General features: G+C 41.2%; 1 protein-coding gene across 2 annotated transcripts in view; it reads left to right on the forward strand.

Moving 5' to 3' along the window:
- Positions 1-27,473, forward strand: part of entrep2 (endosomal transmembrane epsin interactor 2) — a 115,098-nt gene that overhangs the window by 23,656 nt on the left and 63,969 nt on the right. For both annotated transcript variants that reach the window (XM_085355242.1, XM_085355250.1), the window contains exon 2: positions 26,314-26,370. In XM_085355242.1, the coding sequence (XP_085211368.1) occupies positions 26,314-26,370 (57 nt within the window). The remainder of the gene's footprint in view (positions 1-26,313; positions 26,371-27,473) is intronic.

Here is a 27,473-nt window from a genome sequence, read left to right on the forward strand (position 1 = left end):
ATGCCCTCAAATAAAATGTATTATTATTATTATTATTATTATTATTATTATTAGTTTTCATGACTGAGATTTTGTATGCTACTTAGCATTAGATGGTATCAGTTACATGCATTGCAGCCATACAGACAAAGCACCTTGCAGGCCAAACTTGCTACCATTAGCTGATAACATGGGGCTCAGTTACACAAGGCTATCCGATTGTTAAGTGATGACGTGACGAATCCTACTTCCGGGCCTAAAGTAGTCTGCTTTTAATATGGCTTTTGTGTTGTTAACATGTTTAATGTTATGTATTTTCTTTTATTTAATCTCAAAAAGCTCCTAAAACAGTCAGTGATCACTGTTGACCTCCCTCGGCTTTTATTACCGCTAATCATTTATTTAAGCTCAGTTTTTAAAACCTTAGGATGTAACTACAGCCCAGCCCATGCAGCAGTATATGAATGACTAACCTCGTATTGTGGATGGATTATCTCAGTTGTTCTCCTGGCTGAAGTTTGGTCCTTTTACAGCATCCTGCCATGCGATTACATTTGTTTCTGACCACCGAGAACACTCACGTTAACTTTTATCGAGTGGAAAAAAAGTTAGCTTGTTTATATTATGCTAACATAGCTGTGTCGCTAGCGGTCACGTAGCACATCATTATATACCAGCTAGCCCAACTTCAGTAACCCTACAAACGTCACTGCTGTTTAGTTTTCTGTCTTCATTTATGCTGGAAGTGATAACAGAGCTGTATGTTTTAATTTGTTTCCAAAACCCCGCAGTCAGGACATGCTATATTGTATTTAGATAGAAGCTAGCGAGCTAACTCCCTGCTAACTTCTAACTCCGTTAAATGTCATAAATTCTGTTTTCATGGATGCCTGGATGTTAAACTCAATTGTTACACCTGGTAGAGCAGAACGCTGATCATTTTATTAAAGATGAAAGACTTTAGACAGTTTTTCAACTCTCAGTAATGCCATTTCATATATGGACCTGCAGCGGAGTTTAGGTCCAGACACGGCTAGTGACGTCAGACTAAACAACCGGATAGGGTGGTTGCCAACCCCCTGGCAGTTGCTTGGGAACAAAAGGTGTATTCCCCAACTGCTGAGTGGTTGCTGCAGACTGCTGGCTGTCACTGGGGGCAGTGGCGTGTCTAGAAAATTTTTGTTGGGGGGGCCAGGTAGGGGCACAGATTTGGAGAAGGGTGGCAGATGTAATTGGCAGATAATGTTAAAAACAATTCTATTAACCATAATTCAATAACCCTGTAAACCTAATAACCGAATGCGCTTTTAACTCTTATTAGAATGAGATTTTAACCACTACTGTGCAAAGTTTTTAGATACTGCGTTGCTAAAGGACAAGAGATACAATCAGTGTTTTGTCAGTGTTTACTCAGCATTCAAGGACATCAATATTTGCATAGTATTTTTACTGACATATAGTACACATATGTTTTGGGCAAAAACATTTTTTAATATTAAAATATGAACATTTGTAACAAACAATTGACAAATTAGCCAATGCAAAACTTTATCTGCCTGTTAAAAAAAGAAGATAATCTTCTCACAAACTGGTGTTTGATTGTGAAACAGGAAAAAAGTGGGGAAACAACTGAAAAGACTAACATTTGAATAAAACCTGAAAGCAAGTAAATACTTTCTATGCTGCCTTATGGTAAACTTTGGTAATATTGATAAAGAACAACACTGGCTGATGATGAAATCCAGTCAGCTGGCATGGTGACACTGCCAGTATTAACCTGCAGGGCTGGACTGGGACAGAAAATCGGGCATTTTGACTAGAGACCGGCCCCCCAGGTATTAAAGCCATAAAGCCTTTGACTGAAAACAAATGCTGTTGTGACAGTGATGTACAGTCTTGTTGGTATATGTATGATTTCTATACATTTTACGTCAGATAAAAACTTTGGTTGTAAGATTTAGATAATTATTTAATAAAAGCTAGATATTTTAAATGAGAATAAGAAAGAAAAGTATTTCTTTGTGCCCCACCTTTCCCTGTTAATGCCCTACCTGCCCCCTGGCAACACTTTGCTAGATCCGCCCCTGCACAGTTACCAGCTGTCAGCTGCTTAGAAAAGAATCCTGGTGTTATTTGTCTCTCAGAAACAGTTCATAACTTCCCTTCAACTCATTCATGTCACCTAAAAGGTAAACCTGTTTCTCCATCACAGCTCTGATGATTCAGTAAGGACATCTCCTGGTTTCATCTTCATGTTTCCCTCTCACCACATATACAAACCAACATCATGACCAGCAGCTTTACAGCTGTGGCTCCAGCAAACATCAGCTGATACTAGAAATTAATATTAAATAAATTCTAACAACAGCTGATCAAGCTTAAACGTGCTGCTGTTGTTTAGCGCGACATCTGCTGGTTTCCTCTTTCTGGCACAAAGTGGGCGATAAATAAACAAGAGAGACGATCAGCTGATCATTGATCAGTTTCATGATTGAAGTAGCAACAGGAGAGAGAGGGGGGAGAATGAGAGAAGAAGAGGCAGCTGTGCAGCGTAAACACAGAATAACTCCAGCATTGTGTCTTTTTCCATTCTAGCTAAAGTTCGGGACAAACTGCGTCTCTTCTCAGCTCAATACGAAACGTGTAATATTTTCTCTGATTGAGGGACCATTCCATTTTTTTAAGGAGCCGTTGGCAACTCTACTAACTAACCTTATGAATAAAATAAAGTTCACTATCAGTAACATCATAGCACCCACCCACCTAAAAACTCCATCAAGCTGGCTAGAACGCAGTACGAGTTATGGCAACTGAGGGTAAAAAGTCAGCACAACGAAAATAAACTCCACCTAAACTTGGTTCATATCTGACCCAGATAGACTGCAGGTCATAACTTCTTACCTGAAGTTCAGTTCACCTGACACTCGGACTGGCGGCTGCCTCGGGGCTCTCCTCCTGCCTCCCCTTCCCTCATCCACCTGCTGGCCTCTGTGGAAGCCCCGCCATAGCCACCACCAAACAACTGAGTCATTTTTACACATCGACCTGCATCTGGCCAATCCACCACCTCTCATTGTTCATGCCATTACAAAAAAAAATAATAATAAGTCACCGGGCACATGCCCGGTATGCCCGATGGCCAGTCCAGCTATGTTAACCTGCAACCAAATCTGCAGCTCCATACAGCAATGTTACGACTTAGATTATATCTTATAACTCATAACTCTTATGTTAGCTCCCCTCTGTAGCATACTGTCAGAAATATTCGACGGCTGCAATAATTCTTTAAGTGTTATTTTTTCCTTGGGATTCTAATTTCACCGAAGTTTACTAAACTCAACAAACTTAATATTACTTACCGGGACATTTATTCTGTCCTCATTTTCTTTCACCGAAAAATTGTTTCCTGCAGTGCCGTCTTTCTGCTTGGCTCTCCTACCTTTGCTAACGTGATGCACATAGCGCAGAAGCCGATGCTGCATTCACTTACACTCGGATATCTGAGCTTCACCGTGAAAACATAATCGTACATTTGATATTTGATTGAATTTTATTGTTTTGCCTTTGGGGTGGCACCTGGGGTGGCCAGTCTGGTTGGGGGGGTGGCCTGTGCCCCCCCAGGCCACCCCGCTGGACACGCCATTGACTGGGGGAAACTGGTTAGAAAGCGGGTGCTGGATCAAAAACCTCTTTGCGATTACTTTTGTTGTTGGTAGAATGCTGCAGTGGCCCATGCATGGCTGTAGTGAAATTTGAGATATGTAATGGAAGCAACCTTCAAAGAACTAGTAGGAGCTGTGCCTCATTGTCATAACCAACATGTCTAAAAAGGAACAATATTTACTAGGCAGTGAGGAGTTGGCGAGGTTTGCAGACAAGTCAGTTTCTTGCTTTGATGCATGCTCAATCTCATATGTAAGGAAATCCAGAAAGTCGACACTTTTGCTCTGGATGTTGCATTTTCAGTCCCTCATCCAAGTCACTTCTTCGGAAAACCGAACATCCGGAAGAACAGAATCAACTTTCTGGAAAGTCTCTGTCTTCCATGCAAACTGTGGGCTACTGCAGCAGTCAGTCTTCTAGTAGCCAATGCAATTTCACCTAGCAACAGCATGGGACTTCCTGCAACCTTTTTCCTTGTAATTGGTTAGCAGTGGGACACTGATTGGTCTTTAGGTATGCATGACTGAAGCTTCAGACCACTTTACAGTGACTTCCAGCAACCACTTGTCTCTAGTGACCAGTGGTTTACCAGTTTCTAAGCCTGTGTGATGGGATCCTTAGCCCTCCACCCTCTCATGGAAAAATGATTACTTTTGTCTTTAAAACTGTAAAACTGAGGCTTCAGACAGAACCCTAAAAAAACAGTTATATGGTGGCATCTTCTATATACAGTCTATGGTCCTGTTTCAGTTCTTTGTGGTGTGTACATGCACATGTATCAGGTCACATTTCACTGCGTGTTATACCTGTATAACCATGCACGTGACAAATAAAGACAAATAAAGAATCTTGAATCTTGAATCACGTTTAACTTTCTAAAAAGTTGAATAAACATGTTTTCTAACTCTTCCTTTAAGGCCTTAACTGTACACATTCGGATTACTTGGCTTATCTGAATTTCTCAGGTGGGGTGGAATCTCCTCTCATCATTGCATGGTGGAGCTGTGCTGACATTAGACAAGGTGACACCTACTGCTGCGGAGGATGTGTTCACCATTTGGATTACAGGGATAATCCCTTTATTATTTGGCAATATGTTACCCGAGTCTGGTCCGACCTCTGCAGTGACGTGACTGTGCGATCAGAGTTTGTGCCGTGCAGAGTGTGTTTGTGCTCGTAGCTGTGTGAGTGTCTTCTATTTGCTATTTATCCATACTGAGATGATAGTTTTTCTTTTTCGCTGTATTTGACTTATTGCCTAAACTAAGACACGGTGATGTGATCTTTGCCTGTGATTTGATCAATAGACAAAATTACCACGGCCTCCCAAAAGGCCAATATTGTTGTGTGGTAATGGAAATGCACTGCCACATGAGCAATGCTTTCTCCCAAAGTAATCCACATTGATTTGTGGGGCCACTTTGATAAATTGAGGGGGTTTTAGGTTTCGAGTTGGTCCATTGCACAATGCTCACTTCCCTCTGTGTTGCTGTGCATGTGGGTGTTATAGTGTAAACCTTTAAGGCCCTGTGAAAAAGTGCAGAAATTATTAAAAGTTGTTTTGTTTTTTTTCCCCCCTACTGTTTTGACCACCTAAATAAAGAAAGTTCTCACACGGGGGATCCTTGATTGTGTCAGCCAGTTATTTTCATATGCTAATGGTTAGTTTGTGGGTGACAATCCTTATTAATATTTATGGAAGTGTGGGGGTTCATTTGCGCCTTCAATTTGTTGCAGATATGACACTTGGCAATGTGCAGCTCATAATCAAAAGCAGAAAAGTGAAGAAAAAAGAAAGTCTTTTTGTATTTAGCTTTAGTGGAGTGATTCAGCCGGAGCTCCTGTAGGTGGGATATGCTTCTTTTTTTTTTTTTGCCAGTGCAGCTGTGACCCACTGCTTTTTTTCAGGAGCAGGAAGGTGTTTGTAGCGATAAAGAGATTAAAACACCCCTGAATGCAGAATATATGTGCAAGTCAGTTGACGTTTACCTTATGCGCTCTGTAATGCTTTATCCAGGTGTTTTGTAGACAACATTGAGAAATGACAGAAATTAATTGGAGCAGGAATGCCCTTGAAAGTTAATCACACAGCCGTGAAATTAAAAAATGAGGGGGCAAACAAAGCACAAGTGCACAGAGCCAGCGAAAGGACAAAAATGCTGACTCCACAGAAAGCACGTCGTCGCATCAAACGCAAGCAAAACCACTAATCCACCGAACCAAGATCTGTGACACACGCAGTGGAAAAACCACTCATCAGTATTCACACGGAGTAGATGTAATAATGAAATAAAATAACAATACACTTGGCATGTCTTCTTTTTTGCATATTTCGATTTTTTTGCACGAGTTTTTGCACATATTTCTGACACTTCCATCCTGTAATCTATATTTGAAACATTTCTGCATCTCTATCCAAATATACGTGTTTGTATGTGCCTGTCTTGCTGCTAAATTATGTTGCAGAGTTAAAAATAAGAGTTAAAAGTTTAAAAAAAAAGAAAAGATCTGCTGGTATTTTTTCTTTTGAAATCTGCTCTTCGGTGAACAACAACAAGGCGATAGCTCTTATTCTCAGCCTCAGTCTGAGGAGCGTAAACGAGGAGCAGCAGATCTCGAACATGACTGCTCAGTGCATCGATTCTCTCCATGTGGCATTGACTTGTCTTTCATCCAAGGCTGCGCTGCGTTTTCAGAAGAACCACACCTCCTCGGTTTTAATTGAGTTAAACAGAAGGCAAGAGAAGAGAAGGCGTTGCAACGTGACTCGGATCTATGGTTCTTTTTTCTCTTAGGCTGTGAAATATCAGGGTGGACAAACAGTAGCTAATGGGTCAGTGGTTTGATTTTTTCCCTTCGTAAGTCAGTGCAGCTTTAACCTTTTCAATCTTTATCACGATGGACGATAAACAAGGCTGTTAAAACAATATTTTGGCAGACGTTTAATCTCATATTTTAGGGGTGATGTGATTATTTTGCTATAATTCTACTGTTACACCCTTTGCATTTATTTGTCTTTGTACAGAATGTGTTTCCTGTATGTAACTTTTATGGATATAATTATTAGAGCTGTTATGTGTGAAGTGTGAAGAAGAAAGCAACAAACAGAGGTTTCCAAATGCTTTTGTATTTCTTGCAGGTTTTGGGGAAAAAACCCTCCCTAGAGGAGAAACCATAAATCACATTACTTGGAAAGGGATTAAGCCTTTGGGGCATTCTCAAAGCAATATGATTTAGCAGATTTTTCTAAGGAATTAATTTCTTTGTAAAACTGAAACCTTTGCAAAAGGGTAAAATAGAAACTGCACTGGGTAAAAGTTTTGAACCGACCCTCATTTCTTTATATTTTGCTGGGAAATGGATAAGAGTGCAGTGATTTAGTGAATCGTGGATGCACACATGGAAATGCAGTTTCCTGAAGGACATTTAAAGCTCTTCTTTGGATGTTGACTGTCTTTTGTTCAATTCTTTCTCCATTTGATCCCAAAAAGCTTCAGTAATGTTGAGGTGCAGGCTCAAGGAGGCCAATCCATGATATTTATAGATCAGTGTGACTTAAAAAACAAGCAAACAAACAAAAAACTCGTCAGAAGAACTGGACTGAAAATGGGTAAAACAGCAACCGATGTTGAATGACTTTCAGAAAAAGTCTAAATATTGCTCAAGACCGCTTTCAAAAGATTACCTCAATGTCTGGTTCCTTGGGAGAAAAATATAAAGAAGTAATTTTTTTTTGTTTTTGGTATTTTTTTGGTAGTACTGTATTCTGGGCGACCATGGCTCAGGGGGTTGGGAAGCGTATCTGTAACCGGAAGGTTGCTAGTTCGATCCCCGGGCTCTCTGTCCTGGTCGTTGTGTCCTTGGGCAAGACACTTTACCCTACTGTTGGCTGTTGGCCAGAGGGGCCGATGGCGCGATATGGCAGCCTCGCTTCTGTCAGTCTGCCCCAGGGCAGCTGTGGCTACAACCGTAGCTGCCTCCACCAGTGTGTGAATGTGAGAGTGAATTAATAGTGGCATTGTAAAGCGCTTTGGGTGCCTTGAAAAGCGCTATATAAATCCAATCCATTATTATTATTCTCTGAGAAGATTTGTAATAATAACCGTTCCCTCTGTAGGTACACACCTTTTACATTTGCCTTTAAAGCAGATTTAATGAGGGGGCAGTGATGCACTAAAGCCACAGAAAGCAGTGCTGACGAGGTTACGCAGCCTCTCACCCAGTCTTCAGAGGTGGGGAACATTACATAATCACACATAAACTGTGATTTGTGTGGAAATTGCCCTTGGCCGTGCTGGAGCCAGCATCCCTCATTTATTTCTGCATTTGTTGATGAGATGATGAATGTGCTCTGTGCACTGCTGCAGTCACTCCACACCGCACAAAATATATGTGCATAATTAGGCTTATACATGCTTTTCTTGGGTGTTGCTCTACAATATTTCTGGTAATGAGAGTGCTGAGGAAACATCTCACAACGCCCTCAGTCAACATTATCTGTCTTTTCTACGTATGCTTCTCTCCACTTAGTGCGTTCAGCATTGTTCATTAGGAGATTCTCACACTGAGACATTTCCCTGTAATCAGTGTTAACAAAACAAATTGAATTTAGTTAGATTTTTCTGGAAATGTGGGTAGGGTTAGCTGAGAACTGTGTATGACTGTACACTGTGTGGTTTTGCCTCTTGAGCTAAATTAGATTAGGTTAGATGACGGTAGTTTCATATTAATGTCTGGGACCTACTCATTGACACGATTTATGGTCTGGACTTTCCCATTTGAGGATAAAACCAAAACCATCAACCTCCAAGACACTCCAGACAAATACAAGCATCCTTTCTGCATTATAGTAGTTGCATTTCAGTGTATTGACAGTTAAAAGTGTCATCCTTCTCAATATGGCCGGTCTGACACAGTTGCTTGAAAAGTAATGTTAGTTTTCACACACTAAGAGCCTCTGTGGCTGTGTCAGTGGATGACATATCGTTTCTCATTAAACATGAATAAAAAAGAGCTTTTGGGGGATGCTAAGTTCCTCGACGAATTACAAGTTCATCTGTGTAGGAGGATGATGTGCACGGTGCTCAACTATTACATTTTGGGCCTTGAGAAGATGAAGTGTTCTTTCAGGAGAGCGCATAAATATTTGCTTGTTGTTTACACGTAAAAAAACTTCAACATTCAAAAAACAAGACCTGTCTGTGAGAGGAGCACAACATGGTTGCATAATCCTTGGACTGCAGATTCGGGCACGTTCTAAAATTATAGTAAACCATTTCTTTTGACTCTGAGTTAAGCAAAGCATGTTTAGCTTTTGAATTCTCCATTATGACCTCCAGCTGGTCTCTAACTGTGCCCGTCTGCAGTGCAGTGCTGTGCAGGTAGCATACAGAGGCTTTAAAAAGGTAAACAGCTGTAAATAGCTGCCAGTAGGAAAATGAACAAAAGATTACATTTGAGGGCTGGACACAAGGCCGTGAAAGGTGCTATGCATCGCACAAGGATGCTGAAGATCCAGATTTTAATTTTCTGTCCTCTGAGCAAAGCAGCAGTGTAGATTCTTATGATTAAGTTGTTTGTTTTCTCAGATATCTTTGGATTTAGTCCACCAGCATGCTATTTTTTTTTTTTTTTTTTTTTAGTTCTTGGTGGTGAACAGGGGTTAAAGTAGGATTTGCAGATCTGGGATTCTTAAGACTGTGTGTAATGATGCAGCATGGAGAATTACTTAAAAAGAAGTCACATAATACGCATTGTTTTATTGGAATTTTCGCGTGTACACACTCTGATCAGCTGACCTGTGCTGCTACACTGATTTTCACTGCTCCTGGTGAATTTAGCCAACTGAATACAACAGGATAAGCGGCTGTTTCATGAGCTGTATCTGATGTCCACTCCCTAGACCCTTTAAAGCGACTGCAAAAAGAAGAATTTAATGAGCAAATTTAATCTATTCTATCCGTGTTGTACAGCATTGACCATGAACACCACAGCCTGCTCTACAGTACAAACAGTGGTTTGCAGTATTTCACCACAGTACTGCAAGCTAGTCAGTTTAGCCTGCACTAAGCTGTATTTTCATGCAAACTTACAAAGTACACCTTAAGTAGTTTTGCAAACCGTTTCACAAAACCATTTTTTAAAGGATTTAAATTAAATGCCAACTAAAAAACCACCACCAACAACAAAAACTTTAAAACAACAACAAAAAAATAACTCAGTTGTATTTGATCCTCTTCTGTTCTCCCATCTAGCCAGATGCTGAGTACCATGGCCACAATTTTATTTACATCTGCACTTTGAACACATCATAAGGGTTAGAAGAAATGTGGTGAAGGTGTCACTGGACCATGGGACGACATTATTTTGGTTTCATTGCCCAAGGATCTCTATCTCATCAGTGGAAGCAATTCATTGTGTAGGAATATGCATTAACCAGCCCATCAGATTTTACTGTTTATTAACTGAAGGTACTGCAACAATATTCTGGATCTTTTTTCCACTTTAACCCCTGGTGAAGTGCAGAAGTGAAACTATGCCTTGGACCAAAACTGTGCTGTATATAAAGAAATGGCAGATGTAAAGATTCCCCTCATATATGTGCAATGACAAATATTTTGTCAACGTTTTACTCTGGAATTAGTTTGAAATAAATAGAAAAACAGAAAGAAAGAAAAAACAGCAGGACGTTTGAGAGGTTTTTATGTCTGTTTTGGTGCTGTATCTGACATGGATTTGTGCTGACTGCAGCTGCTGGTATCAATAAAGGAGGAAAATATTGCATCTCTACACCAAGATTTAAAGCCTAGGAGGAAACTGTTTGATACTCGAAAAGATATCAGGGCTTTAAAACACTTGGGCTTTACTTTATTCTTGGAGAGTCGAGGTGAGGAAAGGAGAGGAGTCCTTGGGTGCTGCTGCCTGTCTCTTTCGCTGTCTTCAAACCTTGTAGAAGGTCATATCACATGAACTGCTCTCACCCCAGGCCACAGCACCCAGCTGATATGTAAGTGAGAACATTACCCAGTAACTGGCTGGTACGGGGGTTTGAGCAAGGAAATGTTTAATCAACCATCTTTTAGAAAGAAGCCAAAAAAAGACTAACAGAGCTTTCTCAGAATTAGTGAGACTGATGGAAAAGCGAGGTCACAGGCAGATGGTGAAGACTGTATTTTTCTAGTTTATAGCTGTAATGTAGTGTAACCAGTGTGCCACACATGTGTGCTCATAAAAGCCCGGTTAACTGATTAAAGCACAGCCACGGTGGCTTTAAATCCTGCAGCTTTAATTGTGGTTGTTCAAACCAACGGATGCCAGCTGCCCCACTTCAGCATAGTTATCATCATTTAGATGTGTTTACTCAGTAGAGGGAATATTGTGCCCAGAAACAGAAACATCTGAGATCCAAAGCCGTCCTTTAAGTGTCAACCAAATTAATCTCATTCAAATCGTGTCTGCTGATGCTCAGACAAGCTGGTTCAATGAGCTCGGGACCAGTGGTGGAGTGCTCATCTCTCTGTTTCAGGGAGCTCTGTCATCTCACGGGCGCACGGACGAGAAATTAGAAGGCACCGAATGAAGCTTGTGGTCGTAATCATCTGCAGAGGACCCTCTGTGTGTTAATTGGTTCTTGACTTGAAAGTGTTGTTCCGTCGCCTCGCTGTAAATGACAGTTTGCTGTTTTTCTTAGTTTGTTCTAATGATTTGCAGAGTTTCCTGGCTGTGGAGCGAGCAAGTTTCCCCACCAGGGCTGAGAACAGAAGAGTCTGATGAGACAATCTCATTAGGGTATAGAAAGTTTGCAGCAGATGGAAAACTTCTTCAGAACTTAAAGCATGGAGTTTAGAAGAAGGCGTTTGCAGTTTTTATTTGTTAAACCCAAACCTAAAAGTCTGCGGGGATTTATAGGGAGGGAGTAACAGGAAATCAAACAAATCGCAATCAATAATGCAAAATTAAGGAGACAGTCCAAATTTGAGTGTGTTTTTTTCCAGAAATAATGATAGCCATTGCATTCATCTTGTCTTCCTTTTTGAAACTGCAGTAAAAAGTGCCTGCAAGCTGAAACGTCTTTCCGTCGAGATAAATTCTGTTTCCAATCAGTTCTTTTTAAAAATGCAGAGATTCCTGCAGTGGAAACAGTTTTAACACCCTGAATCAGTCTGCTGAGGATTGGAAATCCCTTCTTAAAGAAACTGCAAAATAAAAAAATGTTTTTAAATCTTTTCCTGTTTCTCTTGTTGTGACATTTGTTTAGATATCTCTGGTTATATTCCTTATATATTAGAAAATAATTAACATTTCTTTCTCTTATCTTACTGTAAAAGGTTTTGATGACTCATCTTGAGTGATAGTCTTTGCATTTATTCATGGTTTTGCTCATATTCTGTATTTTTTCCTTTTCTCTCTGCTCTGATTTATCTATGTGAATACCATTTCTGTGTTTTTGCTTCCCACGCTGTTCCTTTTTATTGTCATGATTGAGTTCACCTGCATCTTATTATCCGTCTACCTTGTGCCGTTTAGTCTGTGTTCCTTCTGTCAGTCTTTGCTGGTTTGTCAGTTTATTTCCCTTGCGTAGCTTCACTTCTCTTAGTCGTCCTGTTTGGATTTTTGTTTTTCATCTGCTTTTTCATTTCTGCCTACCCTCCCTCTGCCTTTGTGTAAGTTACTCAATCAATTTAAGAACATGTGACGCTCCAACCGGACCAAGCAGATGGCCGCCTCTCCCTGAACTTCGTTCTGCTGGAGGTTTCATCCTGTTAAAAGTTCAAAAAAATTCTTTCTTTTTCAGACCATCCTCTGTAAACCCTCGAGATGGTCGTGTGGAGAAAACCTCACTACATCAGCAGTTTCTAAAATACTCAGACTAGCCCGTCTGTCACCAACAACCATGCTATGTTCAGAGTCACTTAAATCACCTTTCTTTCCCATTCTGATGCACAGAGTTGCTGCTATGTGACTGGCTGATTAGATATTTAAGTTTATAAGCAGTTGAACAGGTATACCTAAAGAAGTGGCCAGTGATTGTATAGATACAATCTTTTTAAAGATATAGGTGGTATTTTGGTCGCCTTGTAAGTTTACTCAGCCACTAAACCACAACCCACCCTGCCTGTCACTCGTACATACAGAGACAAACATCCTCCCTCTCTCTGTGCTGTGTGACCACCTCTCACTCCTGTCAGCTCTGGTTGGCTGCAGTGCACGATTATCCTGTCAGCACAGGACTGCAAGCCTGACTCAGCTGTTAGTGTGACTGTGTCCAGGATGGATGTGTGGCTCACTTTCCCTTGCACACAACTGAAAGTTTTGGACCTTAGTCCCTGAATTACATCCGAACACCCCTGAAAGTGCCCGTCACAAGCATAAATTTGAGATTTAAGTTGGGTTTGTGAGTTTCCTTTACAGGTTAATTAGTACCTCTTCTGTTTCTCTTTGGCTTTCACTTAAACTGTAGCGATCTGCACACAAATTCTACTTGTGTGAACCTGTGATTGTGGCTTTGTGTTGGGTCATTTGCCACAGCTTTACTTCGAGAAAACTAACATTTAAAGTAAACAAAGGAAAACTAAGTTCTTGCATAATAGAACTGCTGATCCTTGAGAGACACTTTACGGGTTGACAAAGAGCAGCACTTTAAAGGTTCTTTGCTGCATTCTGTTTAACCTTCCCATGCTCTCTAGTTCACTTTCTCTGCACTCTTATGGGGCTAACATGCGGACGTAACACAGAATCTGCCATGCGTTACTGAGCAAACATCTGGATAACTGAATTGAAACCCTGGTGTGATTTCTTTCATACTCTGTCTTCATTTGTTGCCCGCATCAAAGAAGCGTTTCGGAAATGAAAAGTGGCAGCCCGTGTGTAACTCTTCATGTTTGTGTGTTGCTGCTCATGCATACATGATGAGCCTGCATGGAGAGAGCGAGAGAGTCAGATGGTGATCTAAATCTCTCCTCTCTCTTTCTCAGCTCACTGAAAACAATCTGATTTTCCGTGTTCTCGCAACGCTCGAGATGCACAGAAAAGGGTGAAGGGCTGTTTGCTATAGCCGAGCTCTCTTCTTTTGCTTCAGTTACTTTGAAATGAACGCTTTGCTGGAAGAACGCTGTGACTGAGCAGTCGGGTATGCACGAGCATCGCACATCAGAAAGCGAAGCATTAAATTCACCTCAGGCTTGTTATGTGTGGAAATGTGCAAGCGTTTTAGAATTTAGATGTTAAGATATTTTTATCAACCAAATATTGATTTTGAGTTCTTTATATGTGGAGTACTTTCTATGTCTGAATTTGCTAAAATAAATAGTATAATTTATGGAAGCTTTGTGACTTCACTCTCAGTAGCTAAAATTGTGCACATTGCTGCATGGGTGTTTAAATACGCATGAGACTTGCACTGACTTGAATGAAAGTTCATACAAATTGTGCAGTGATTTCTGCTCATCTCAGTCCTCCAACGCTTTTCATTTTCATTCTTTTTTTTTTTTTTTTTTGGCCTGTCCCGTTTGGCTCTTTTGCCATCAGAATTGTTGTCTAAAGGCAAAGAAAGATGCCCAACGGATTTACTTTACCAAATTGACCATCCCAGCCTTGCCATAATGGTCCATTTGATTCACCTTTTATTGTTTATTTTATTTTCACTTGCTGAATACGGGACAGACTTGACTGGAGGAAAGAAGGGGAGAAAGAAAGAGGGAAAGAGAAACAGCTGAGAAGAGGGACAGGGGAGAAGGGCAAAAGACAAAAACCAACAGAATGAGCAGAAAAAAAAATGCATATATCAATCACCTGGATCACCTGTTGAGAAAGAAAAAAGAAAACAAGCAGAAGAGAACAAGAGTAATAGAATAAACAACATCACAATGATATATGGGAATATGACAGTAAATACTAAATGTTAAACATTATTGTGCAGCACATAAGATCAGCAGAACACAGTGTGCTTTGAGGTAGGAGCCAAAAAGGGTGTAGTTTGTGGGTGTGATCACCCGTGTGTACACCTGTGAGCATGGACGCGCTTGTTTTTTTAAAAGGTTCCTTCATGTAATGATCTGCTAGAGGGTGTGGGGGGGCCACAGCCCTGTCCTCCAGGGCATGAAGCAGGTATGGAGGAGATCAAAACTCCAGACATCCAGAGGCCCCCAGAACACAAGAGACCAAGGAAGACCAACAGAGGGGCAGCCGCGCCACTGTCCCAGAAAGAGCTGAGGAGAGTCCCAGATGAGGGCTCACTCAGCAGCCGTGGAGCAGAAGCCAGGGGGAGTTGCAGTGACGCGCCCGTGAGTTCCGCCGGCAGCCAGCTGTGCCTGAGTGACCTGAGTGAGGGAGGCCCCACACTCCAGACCGCAGTCGGACGGCCAACTCCTCCTCCTATAACCAGCTTTCCTATATCTGGGATAAATGAACATGTGCAGTTCCAAAAAAGCAAAGTCTATCTGCAAGATAATATGCTCATGTTTACAATGATGCAGATGGTTGTAGTGAATGGCAGAAGATTTCTCTTTCAGAGGCTATTTTCAGGTCTGATGAGAAATGCAACATGCGCTGATTCATCCAGGTGTTGAGAGCCATGCTCACAAACTCAGAATTTGAGATTATACCTTAAATCACTGAGGCTCCAACCTGCAGGAGAAAGCACGGAATAAACGTGTTGTTTAGCACTGGAGATCTCACTGTTTATCGGCAAAGGCTCAAACAAAAATGTCAGATGTATATAGCTGATTATGTGCAATTATAAGTGCTGCATGGGAGCATCTTCAACCTCCAGCATCGTGTTGCCATTGTGCATCACACTCTCTCCTGAGGTATGTTATTGTTTAGCTGTGCTGCTGATTGATTCACATTCCTTGTTCATGGATTTAGCGGAGGTACTGGAGACCTCTCGGTGAGAGGTGGGAGAAGAGCATAGGGTGGCTGAAATGCCACACCCCCAAGCAGCCGCAACAGCCAACCTGCTGTTGTTCCACTGTTTCCATAGTAACGGTGGTGGGGTGCTGCTGAGCTCCAAAGTGAAGTGATGATATAGAAGGTTGGGGGAGGGGTTAGGAAATAGGAGCAGGTGGTGGGTGGGGAGTAAAGGGAATACTATAGGAAGCAAATGCAGGGGGAAGAAAAAGGGGAATCCGGAGGAGGACTGCTGCTCCTGTCGGTGAAACAGCGGGAACACACGGAAGCCGAGCGCCTGTCTGTTAGCTTTGTCAGCATGAGCTTCAGTTAGACATGCTGCAGTAGAGATGTCTGTGGAGCTACAGCAGCATCAAACACCTCGTGAACCCCCTCTGAGTTCCTTGCATGATTTTTTCAACTCAAACCTAGAGGTCGTAAATGAACATGCAAGGACACACACACAGCACACACACACACACACACACACACACACACACACACACACACACACACACACACACACACACACACACACACACACACACACACACACACACAGTAGGCTTGGTTTAAACACTTTTAGCAGACACATTTTGGGTCTCTCATTCATGGCCAGCAAAGGTGACTTGGAGGTTACAGCAGAAATTGTCACAAAAGAATTAGGAGATCCGCTCCCTTGATGCTGCAGCTCACCTTCATTTGGCTTTCATTTGGGGACATGTGTGCACACATGCACGCACGCACAAAGAAATATTCTTCAAGGTGAAACACAAGGTCATTTTTCTCTCAGATTCTGTTTTATCCACATGTAGAGCTTCAGTCTTTGTGCTTTCATTTAAAACATGTGGAGCGCTAGTTCAAGTGAAAATATAGTTTGCTTCTCTTTCAGGTTTCTTTCATAGACTCCTATGGTTTTTAGGCGACTGGAAGAATTTTAACATTAATAATTGCAAACATTTTTAGTTGCCCTGAAATCTAATGAGACTTAGCAGTAGTGCAGAGTTTTTACTGTAAACATTACAAATCCCGCTGTGCAGGATCACAAAAAGATATTTAGTGTGGGATACAGAAAATTAGTAGTGAAGGAGATTGACTCCCCAACTATGCTAATATATATTTCATTAATATATATTATACTGGACTAAGAGAGGGTGGGTGGGGGACTGAGAACCATCAAAGGTAGCAGCCAGGTGTTAGAGGTTCTTTGAGGCTGTGCTCGGGTATGATAGCCCTAACATCAGCAGGCTAATAAGATAAAGCTATAAAGCTTGATTTAGGCTGTGTGTGTGTGTGTGTGAGAATAGGTTTTGGGGGATTCATGTGCAATCTAACATTTCTGAACCGACGAGGGTCCCTGCTCTTCTCAGTGCAGCAGCTGATGGGAAATCATTATGGATCCTGGCAAGTGGCCAGTTCGTGGTTACCACGGCAACCGCGCTGGCTCCATCCATCTTGGCTGTGATGATGTTTGAGAAACGGCCTGCTTTCTAAACCCTCACTCCCGGTAATGGCTTCTTTGATTGGCGCCATGCATAAATGAATAGGAATAGGTCAAGACTGTGATTTAGGTAGAATCCATGGCGGTTTCACCAGTCATATATTTTTTTCTAGTCAGTAATATGAGGCCATAAACACCTCCACTGCTGCCTGGGTAAGATGGGGAGTCTCCACTGTGAATATTAGTTTAAAAGTTTGTCTGGTCACTGTTCACAAAAAGACTAAAGAAAGACTTGTAGCGCAGAAACATGTGGATAAACTCCTAACACACAAACATGCTCCTGGCAGTGCACAGGGGAGGCTGGAACTAAGTGCACTTCACAAGAGCTACTTGGATTAAGGTGTTTCAGAGATGACAAGATGACACTGAAAGTGTGGTTAAAAAAATGATTGGTTGGTCTACGCTTCACAGGAGCTTAGAGGGAGCTGGGAAAAACTACAAAAGCAGTTCTGATATCGGTGATGTCCACTGGTCAAAAAGAGAATAGTCACCTACGATTGGAGGGATTTGAATTGGCAACAAGAAATTTTACAGTGGAGTGTCAGGGCAGTAGCATTTGACTGGAAGCTGAAGTGGTGCACTGGTTTGCCACTGACTGTTGGTCTCAAGTGTGCATTTCAAGCTCTATTGCCTAGGTAGCCCTGTGAAGTATTGACCACCCTGTCATATTTCACTTAACAGTATCCTGTCCTCTGATTGCTACTGCACACCTTGAAGTTGAGAAAGGGTTTGGCTTGAAAGCCACCACTTTGTTTTGGTAGCTGTTTTTCACCCATCATTGCTTGTAAGTTGCCAAATATCACCAACTTTCTGTGGCCTCTGGTTGCCAGGTTGCTCCTCGTTGCTTCTTCTTTAGGAGAGTGTTGGTAACCTCAAGTAACCTCAAGTAAAGAGGGCATCCCACAAATGAGCCTAAGCAGTTTTGTAGGAAGGAGTGATTACAAATTTCACTTTGTTTCTGCTGGAAATCCCTGATGGATAATGCTGCTGCCAAAGAAGGTTCTACAAGTTACCACGTTCAAGAGGTTTAAAGTAATTTTGTAAATGTGCTGGGCTGTAGTACAGGTTGATCCGCTTCTGCTGACAAATTGATATTAAAAAAATAGCAAAACAAGTAATGCCCATGCTACAGTATTGTTTAACCTGTGTGCTCTTGGCAAACAAACATACCAAATCACATTGGGAAAAGTAATCCATTTATTTTTCTCCACTTATGCGGGGTCAGGTCATGGGGGCAGAAACCTAAACAGAGCCAGCTGAGAGATCTAATCTAATGTCCTGGTTGGACATACCCGGAACAACGGGATGCGTGTGTTTATAGGCTAAAGATGGGTCATTTTAACCCCTTGCTAGAATTATGCTGTAATTTAACTTTCATAAATCTGATTTTGTTATTTATCCATCCATCCATCTTCTTCAGCTTATCCAACTCAGGGTCACGCTGGTGGCTGGAGCCCGTCCTAGCCACCACTGGATGAGAGACTGGTTACATGTTGGACAAGCTGCAAGTCCTTACTATTGTCATAAAAAGTAAAATGATAGCATGCTTTTGCTGTTGTAGGTTAAAAACCAGATTATTTGAACCCATTACCAGGTGGTCACCAGGCAACATGATGATATGATATCTGAGATAAAAACCTTCAGGGTTGCTCAGCCTCTGACAGAGTTTTGTATACTAACCAAACTTTTTCAAAACGTGGTATTACTAAAAGTCTAATGTCTTCTAAACATTCATTCTTCACAATATATTGTAAAACTTAACACGTTGAAAAAATCTGTTTATAAGTCCATTAACTTCTCTATTGGATTGGATTGTAATTGTTAAATACTGTTTTAATGTCAAGCATGTGTATGTAAAAACATCCTTTTTACAAGGTTTATGTGTTTGCGATCCTCTGTGTTTCATACTAAATTGAAAATAAAAGTGCAGAATAATAGAAACATGAAGTTAGCAGGAAGAATGTATACTGCCAGAACAGTTTCTGCAAACCAAATGGAAGAATGACCAATTAGTCGCTTTTCCCTAGGTTCATTTTTTTCTCTTATCAGTGAGTTGTCTGTTGTGTTTTCTCTAATTATCATCAAGGTCAGGTTACTGACTGTGCAGAGCAGAGAAAGCCTGCTATCTTATTTTTTTTAAACTCCTGTAACTCCTCCTGGGGTGCTCCCAGAACAGCTGGAAGATGCAAGTCCTCCACTGTGTTCTGAAACTGCCCCGCAGGTCTCCCCACAGTTAGTTATGGCCAGCCTGTTCGAGAAGTGACAACCAAGCAGCCGAACCTGTTTTTAAACTGTATTCTGTTGTCGTCCAAACAAAGTGTTTCTCAAAACGTAACAAAATCTTCACATCTGGGACAAAAATAACGGCGAAATAACTGAGAACAAAAGACGGTGTGTTTTATTCTTGACCGAAACACTATTTTTAGCCTCCGTCACCAATGTCAGAGCATGAGATTTTCTTTTAGGTTTGTATGCAGGCTTTGTGCACTGCACTGCGTTGTGTGCATGGCTGGAATTTGTTGCGGCAGCTACACACTGATTCTTCGCTGGGCTTCTCCCATCTGAGGATCCAGCTGGGCTAACGTGCCTTTTGTCTGTCAGAAAGCTGTTTGAGTTCAACCTTTTCACACTGACTTTGCAAGAAGGTGCTAATCTCTGAAAGGGAATTTTAAGTTATATTTTGCAATGTTTTCTTTGTTGTTGGCCTCAAATGACACGTCCCCCGCTGCAAGTCACTCTGTATTTCTTGTGACTGCGGGTGTGTGTGTGTGTGTGAGCGCATGTGCGAAGGTATTAGTCGTCTCCGTCGGAGTATATCAGAGTGAAACATTCTTTCATGGCTGTGACACTGGCTCTTCTCATGCAGCCTTTTGACAAGTCAAAGCCTTACTTTTATCTCTCCGTTCCATTTGTCAGTACACAGTGTGTGCGTCTGTCTGTGTGTCCTTGTTACAAGAGCATGTGGGTGTGTTGTGTGCACATGTCAAAATGCACACATAGGAAACCAGTATAGTTTTACGAGTGTTGAAAAGTTGAACTATTAAGAATTAATTAAGCTTTTATGCTCACTTTATCGTATCACCTGTCATTTAAAAAGTTGTTTCCTGCCGGCTGTGTGTCACTTAAGCTGATATGCTTAATGATCTGAACATCCTGCTCAAAGATTAGACGTCTTTAAATGTGATCCAGCTCCCAATTAAGACCCTGGTTGTTGTTCCTGAACAAATTATACGGTGTTACCTTTTTTTTTCTTCTGGAGGCTCTGGCTCTGATTTCTGTGAGTAAAATTAATTATCGTTTGTATTCCTTAAGTTATTTCTAGTCTGTTTCTCATGATTTGTTGACTTAAAACTTAAAAATAAGCTATCATACAAGTACAACAATAGTACTAGAGAGCATTCACCTCAGATCCCAGTTGTTTACGGTGTGCTAATTTAATTTAAATACCCCTTATTAAGAGTTTCAAGCATCATTTAACCTTAAAGAATCCACTGCACCAACACATCTCACCGCTGTTATACTAAAAGCTGCTCTGCGGTCCAACCTCAAACCAATTTACTGAAATGACTCTACCTTATCAAGAGTCGGCACGTCTATAAAACTACTTTAGAGACTTCTGTTTTTAGACAAAATTATTTTTTAACTGAGTCATTTGATTGGTCAGTGTTTTGGCCAGCGTTTCATGAATTTTAGATAGAATACCTTCTGGAAAAGAGTCAGTATTTTTTCAGCATGTTAGTGGGTGTGTGGTGCCCAGGTTTCAGTGACTAATGCTGCTAAGTATTGAATGTTAATCTTGTTCTGGACGCAGCCAAGAGGAAAAGCCTCCAGTGACTGACAGCCAGCAAATCTATCACATGGTTCCTGCTCGCACATCATTTCACTTCTCAAACAGGCGCACAGGTATACACATTGTCCTCCACACACGTCTACTCAGGGGAACCTGGGAACGCGTGGAGAGACGAGAGAAAAAAAAAAGAGCTTCGTTCCAGGTACATTCTCTGCTCCCGCGGTGGTGACCATGCAGCCATGAGTGTTTGTGCTGTATGCTTGATGGCACACTTGATATCGGCGGTGAAAAGCGTGCTTGAATTCCAAATCTTTTTCTTTACTCCTGATGTCATACCAGTGCAGAAGTGAAGCAGGCCAAGCACATCAGTGTGATAAGAGTCACAAACAGAAAGACAACATTTGGAGCCCAGTGCTAAATTCCTGAAGGTAACGGATTGAAATCGTGTTGCATAATTATGGAAATCTGGGAGAGCTGGATAAGTAAGAAGAAACCGCTGGGTGACAGGAGCCCAGTTCAAGCTTGATTGTGCATTGTGCAGTGCATTTGCTCTCTGCAAATGGAGCATCACCAAGCAGAGAGGGAGAGAGGGGAGTCTGTAACGGTGACACAACGTCTCTGGACTCCTTGTCGCAGTGCCTGGCACCAGTGTAAAGAAGGTGAATATACCTGCAGTAACACAAGCCCCTGTCTCCTGGTGCAGTTTATACCAGCAATGAGCAGAGGAGACAGAGCAGAGGCATTATTAGTCCAGAAAGTGCACACACAGTCAGTTTGATGTCCACTGACTGTGGCTGCAGCTTTTTTAAAATTTATTTCTTTTTTACAGTTTGTCTTTGTTCAAATACATTTCCAAAACACTTCCTTCCCTGCTTTAATTAACTGTGTACACTTCATTTTCGGTCTGTATTTTCCAAATGGTGTGTAGTAGAAAAACTAGCAGTGTTGATACTTAACAGATGGAAAGTGATGAGACAAAAAGAGCAGAGAGCATGCAGTCAGATCGAGAGTAATAAAAAACGAATAATCATAGCTTGTAAAGACAGAGGGATGATAAAAGAGTCAGGAGACGCTGGCACGATCGCTAGAGCGGCTGCAGATTGTCTCTTGTCAGCCACAGCGTTGGACTCTGAAAAAAATAATTGTGCCCAGTGGACATGGCAGGTCACAGACTTGGAGATGTCCGAGCTTTATTGCAAGCTTGATCCACTCGAACACTGTATACAAAAGAAGGACATAGCACCATGATGTCTCCCATTGGGGTCTAAAAACTTTAAAACCTGAAGTTGGAGATTTCGGTCGGTCCGTCTTGGCTTTTGGAAAACAGCCATCAAACAAACGAGGGGTGGATCTGACTGAGAGACGGACACCGTGGGTAAATCACACCCTGCTTTATCATGTATGTACTGTAAGCGTGGCCATAACTTATAAAATGAACTTCATGATGGTTTAAATAAGAGCTCATTATGCTGATGTGTTAAATCGAGTTAGAAGTAGCATAAAAAGATAAATCTGAGTATAAAAGGAAATTGTGGCTCCCTTCTTAGCTTCTAATATAAAAGCCTCACCATCTAAATTTGTGAATTTAAAACCATTATTTGCATTTAATCTTTACAAAACTGTGAACTTACTGAATGAGCAACAAAAGTCCAATGTAATAGAGAGTCTAATGTAGCTGTCATGCTGTGTATTGTTGTCCAAAGACTTTTCTTAAAGATGCAAAGACTGCACTATTACATAAAAGTTCTAGATACTTGAGTTCTTTGGCTGTGGGTTTGATGCATTCATTGTGGGTTTAGATTTCTTTGCTTCTGTCTGTCTTTTATGAATTTGTTTATAACCACAAGATATAAATAAGAAAAAATCCAAATTAAAAAAAGACATCTGTGTCCGTGTGTGTCTGTGCGAGTGAGCGCTCAAATGAAATATTGACATCCCGTTCGCCGGGTCCTGTGGGTATCAAGGTGAGCACAGAAGTAGAAGATTGACTAGAAAGTGGAACAAGATGGAGAGGGAAAGAGAAATGAGAAGTCTGGATGGAGCTTAGTGAAAGCGAGTGTGTAAGTGCAGAAATATAGTGCGACTGTGTGGGCGCTGAGCAGCAGCAGCAAGAAATACAGCGATGGAGTGTGATACAGGGAGAAATTGGATAGGGGAAGGTGGCAAAACTTGGAGAGAGACGGTGGATATCGAGAGAGTGGACAGAGGGAAGGAGCGCGGCATGAACGGGGGGAAAAAGGAAGAGCATGGTGGTGTTAAATGGAGGGTGAAGATGGGTAAGATGGGTGAGAGGCAGAGAGGGAGACCGTGGACAAATACAGAGCCGAAGGCTATCAGTACCCTTTGTTCACACGAATATTTCGATGATGCGCAAATTCACACCTACAGTTACACGCACTGTAAAAAAATATTAAGCCCACACCTAGAGAGAAGTGTGAAAAAAACATTCGCCGTGTGTGTGTGTGTTTTAAGTCTTTTTGGTTTAATCAGACAGCTCATTTAAAAAGGCAGGATTACTTGGATTTAAATCGAAAAGGCACATCAATAGCAGATGGGAACAGAGGAAAAAACAGACATCACAAACACAATTGTTTCATTTCAGCAGAGGCTTCGGGGTAACTGGTTCCAGGTAGATGGAGCTCGAAATCTGAAAGAAAATCAGTGCTAATAGAGAAACCTGAAGCTTCTGGGAGACACTTTGATGGAGTCATGGCAGCAGCACAACATGCTGCATTTTTAGCATGGCCTGCAAAGAAAGGAAACCATCCAAGGATGAACTTAGCCGTGCTAGGGTTAGGAACACGATGGTTCGATGGTCACGGGGAAGAGAAAACGATGTTTTCTACAGCTGTCTCCCGTGTTTAGTGGTCCATTTTCCTCGGAAGGGCTGCCTGGTTTTTTTTTGCGCATTTTTATTCATCGCCTCTACCCTGATGTGTGCATTTCACGAGAGCTCAACTCCTTTGATGTTCCTCCTTTGATTCATGCTGTCTGTCAGTGTAAATCTAAACAATACTTTAAACACACCTTTCTGGAGTTCAGTAAGATGGAAATTCACTTTGAAAACCTTTTGTTTTTTTAACAAACCCCAAATCTAAACTGGATCAAACAGCGCATATCGCTATGGATTATAGAGATATGCTGAATACTGCTGTATTTACCCTTAAACCAGTTGACACCATCTACAAAACACTGCATACTCTCTACCAGTGTGCAGGTTTACATGTGGTTGTCTCACTGCTCATTTATTTTCTGCATATGGCACCTTTTTCTGTCTCTCACACACACACACACACACACACACACACACACACACACACACACACACACACACACGCACTGATGGATGCAAATGCACTTTGACATGAAGAGAGTAGGAGCCAAGAATCTAATCATCATCCATCAGAAGCAGAGGCTCTGCTTAACTTATAAGAGACCCCACTGTAGCTGTGCTGATTCGAACAGTGTAGCTTCTGTAACATATAGATTAATAAGGTCATCGTTAAAGGTTTTGTGCTTCTGTGTTGGAGTCATTGCTCCAAAAACAGCAATGCATCACTCATTACTAGTAAATCTTTTAAATATAAAGCATTATGTTACATTTCTAGTCTATAGAAACGAGTTTCTTACATTAATTGTTACATTACGTTTATATCACAGCATGGCCTGAGACGCATTTTTGCATGATAACCAGTTAACAGCAAATTTTAAACTGGTTTGAACTGTTGCCACCATTGCTTCAGTGTTGTTTGGGCCTTTTTCAGTGAAATATCAGCGCAGGAGCTCAGATAGTCTCAGATTATACAGAGCGAGATGCTGCAACAGTTTGAAAGGATGAGACTTCCTAGAGAAATCCTTAGAAAAAATAAAATAAAACTTCAAGGATTTCTTTGTTTCCTGTTCTCATTACTTCTACTCCTGTACCAGCGCTGGTGCAGAGGTTTGTTTTCTGAGCACCAGTGTAAAAGGTGATGGGGGTGTGGTGACATCACAGTTGCTGTGCAACAGAACAAATGCAGTGACCATGAACCAGACATTATATGGGAGTCACACTGACAGAAATGCATTTCTTAATAAGAACACATACAACTTCTGTAGTTTTTTTTCACAAAACCAAAGTTAGAAACTGAAACGTGAGTAAAGAGAAGTGTTTCAGCTGCAAATGTTCACTGTAGAAACTGATACAGGTAGAACAGAGCTTCAGTGCTACCAGCCTGATGTCTCATCACTGATTGTTCTGAAGCATCAAGCTTCACCTGTATGTGGTTGGGGTTGGCGTTCACTTAGCTTGAACATTATTCTGGGTTCACCACCACTAGTTTTGTGTCCCATGATGTCCCAGATCAGATAGTGTGCAAGCAACAGTGAATAGAGTTTTCTGTCCTAGATGCAGTGTGCACTTTACCATCACATTCTTGTCTTTTTGTGCAAAAATAAATAACAATCTGCGTCTCAGGGTCTCAGTCATCCAGGTCATTGTAGTCTTGAGAGCTTGAAAAAAAGGTGACTGAAGTTTTGTAGCTTTTTAAAGACATTTCACCTCTTCATAGACTTCTTTAGTTTTAAAACAACAATGTTCGGCGCAGTGCAGCGAGGAGTGCTCTGACCTCTACGTAGGAGAAACCAAACAGCCAATCCACAAATGCATGGCTCAATATAGAAGAGCCGGCTCAACGGGACAAGACTCAGCTGGTCAGGATGCCGGGTTCACTAAGCTTTGTTGGAAGTGCTGCCAGTCTGATGTCGTAAAATAATCTAAAAGCTGCGGCTAATGTTACAGCTCACATTATCAATAGTGGGGATAATGACATTCAGGACCACCTCCAATAAACAGCTTTCCTTATCAACAGGGAATTGTCTCCAGGCCTGTCTAGACTTTAGACTGCACAGGTGTACCACAAAAACTGGACATAGACTATATCTGCAGATCAGAGGTGCAAAACATCCTGAACTCACTTAAAAATTTCACTTAATAAAGCTTGATGTTGCTTTTATTTGTGGGTTTTTGCATGATGACTTTTTGAATTTTGCCTCTTGTTCTTGTTGTTGTTCACTGGCCAAAAATAGGCTCAAACAAAACATCCGTCAAAGTTCTATTGAAGTTATAGTGAAAGCAAACAACCTTTTCAGCTTATTTCAACCACTGACAGCAGCTCAATCAACTGAACAGTATGAGCACAGTTTCCTGTGTGGAGAACTGAGTGAGTCACGCTTGAAGCCAGAAACAAATTAGAATAGCTTTTGAAATTCAGATTTTTCAAAGTGTGGCATCACATTTATGCACAGGAAAGCTCATTATGTTTCAAAACACTAAAACACACAGAGAGTTAATGTCTGTGATTGTGCCCGAGCTTTTTTGGAGGCTGTTGTAAAATAATCTAAACAGTGTGACCACATTACATCGGTGTTACTGTCCCATCATCTCCATCAGTGGTTTTTATATGCGTACATCTGAGTATCCACTCTTATAGCATCTGTAATTTTTCTCCTCTAGGTTCTGCTCTCTGGTCTCATTGGAGTGGTGTCATGGAAGAGGCCGCTCTCTCTTGTGGTGAGTGTCCTCTGAACGCCCACACTGAGCTGCTAACCTGACAACTCTGAGCAAAGAAACAGTACCTTAGGGGGAGTCTTTTATTGTCATAATGGTTACAGAATGTCCTCTCCTGTCAGGATCAACACATGTAGAAAAGTAAACATATCACAACCTTGTCAGAGAATTAAGCTTTTCTGTAAGTGAATCAGACCCATTTTGAATTCATGAAAAGTAGCGCTGAGCTTCAAAAAGTTGTATCATGGTATTTGTTATAATTCTTAAGTCTCCTTTCAGTCAGTTTACAATGGTTGAGTATACTTTGAAAAGTATGATATGCATAAAATAATATATAAACAGTTGAATACAATCATAAAAATGAAATAAAATATAAATAAAAAGCTTTTTAGTTTCATATAACAATACTTTTTGGCGCTTACATACAGGAAATACAGGAATCCAAGTATTCAGGAAATACTAGTAATGAGAGAGATGGAAACAGACGGGAACCAAAACACAGCTGAAAACAACCAAGGAATCAGTGATGGCAGGGACAGCAAGAAAAGGTAGACACATGAAGGAAAATGGAGCTTTTCAAGGTAAAATTAGGAAGTAACCAAAGAAAGCAGGCAGACAAAAAGATAGACTGAACAGGAGACATGGAGAGAGAGAGAGATGAGAAAACTGTGGATGACACACACAAACAAAGACAAACAGAAAATTAAAATTCAACCAAACCCCCACACAGAACCCCAAACCAAAGATAACCCAAAACACAAGACTTTCATAATAAGCTACTAAACTTATAATAAGCTAATAAGGCAAAAGTACCCCAAAACACAAACAATGTGGCTCAAACACAAATGAGTCCTCAAAACTAAAAAGAATCATAAACTCAAAAACCAAAAAACCATGAAATAATCACTTTGGTGCTGTAAAGAGCAGCTTTGAAACAAAATGATTCCTCCAAATGTTGTAGTGAAAATTGTTCTGTGGTCAGAAAAAATACCTGCTAGCTTTGTAACACACTGTCTTTCCCTCTCCTGGCTCCCTGTGGCTGTGTGTAGAGGATCTCTGGTCCAGGACAGAAGCAGTGCAACCAGAAATGACTACAAAACAAATCT

Source organism: Diplotaxodon limnothrissa, linkage group LG1 (genome assembly GCF_057381915.1).
Source record: "Diplotaxodon limnothrissa isolate DT_005_m linkage group LG1, D_limnothrissa_male_GT1.1, whole genome shotgun sequence".
In the NCBI taxonomy this organism is placed as follows: domain Eukaryota; kingdom Metazoa; phylum Chordata; class Actinopteri; order Cichliformes; family Cichlidae; genus Diplotaxodon; species Diplotaxodon limnothrissa.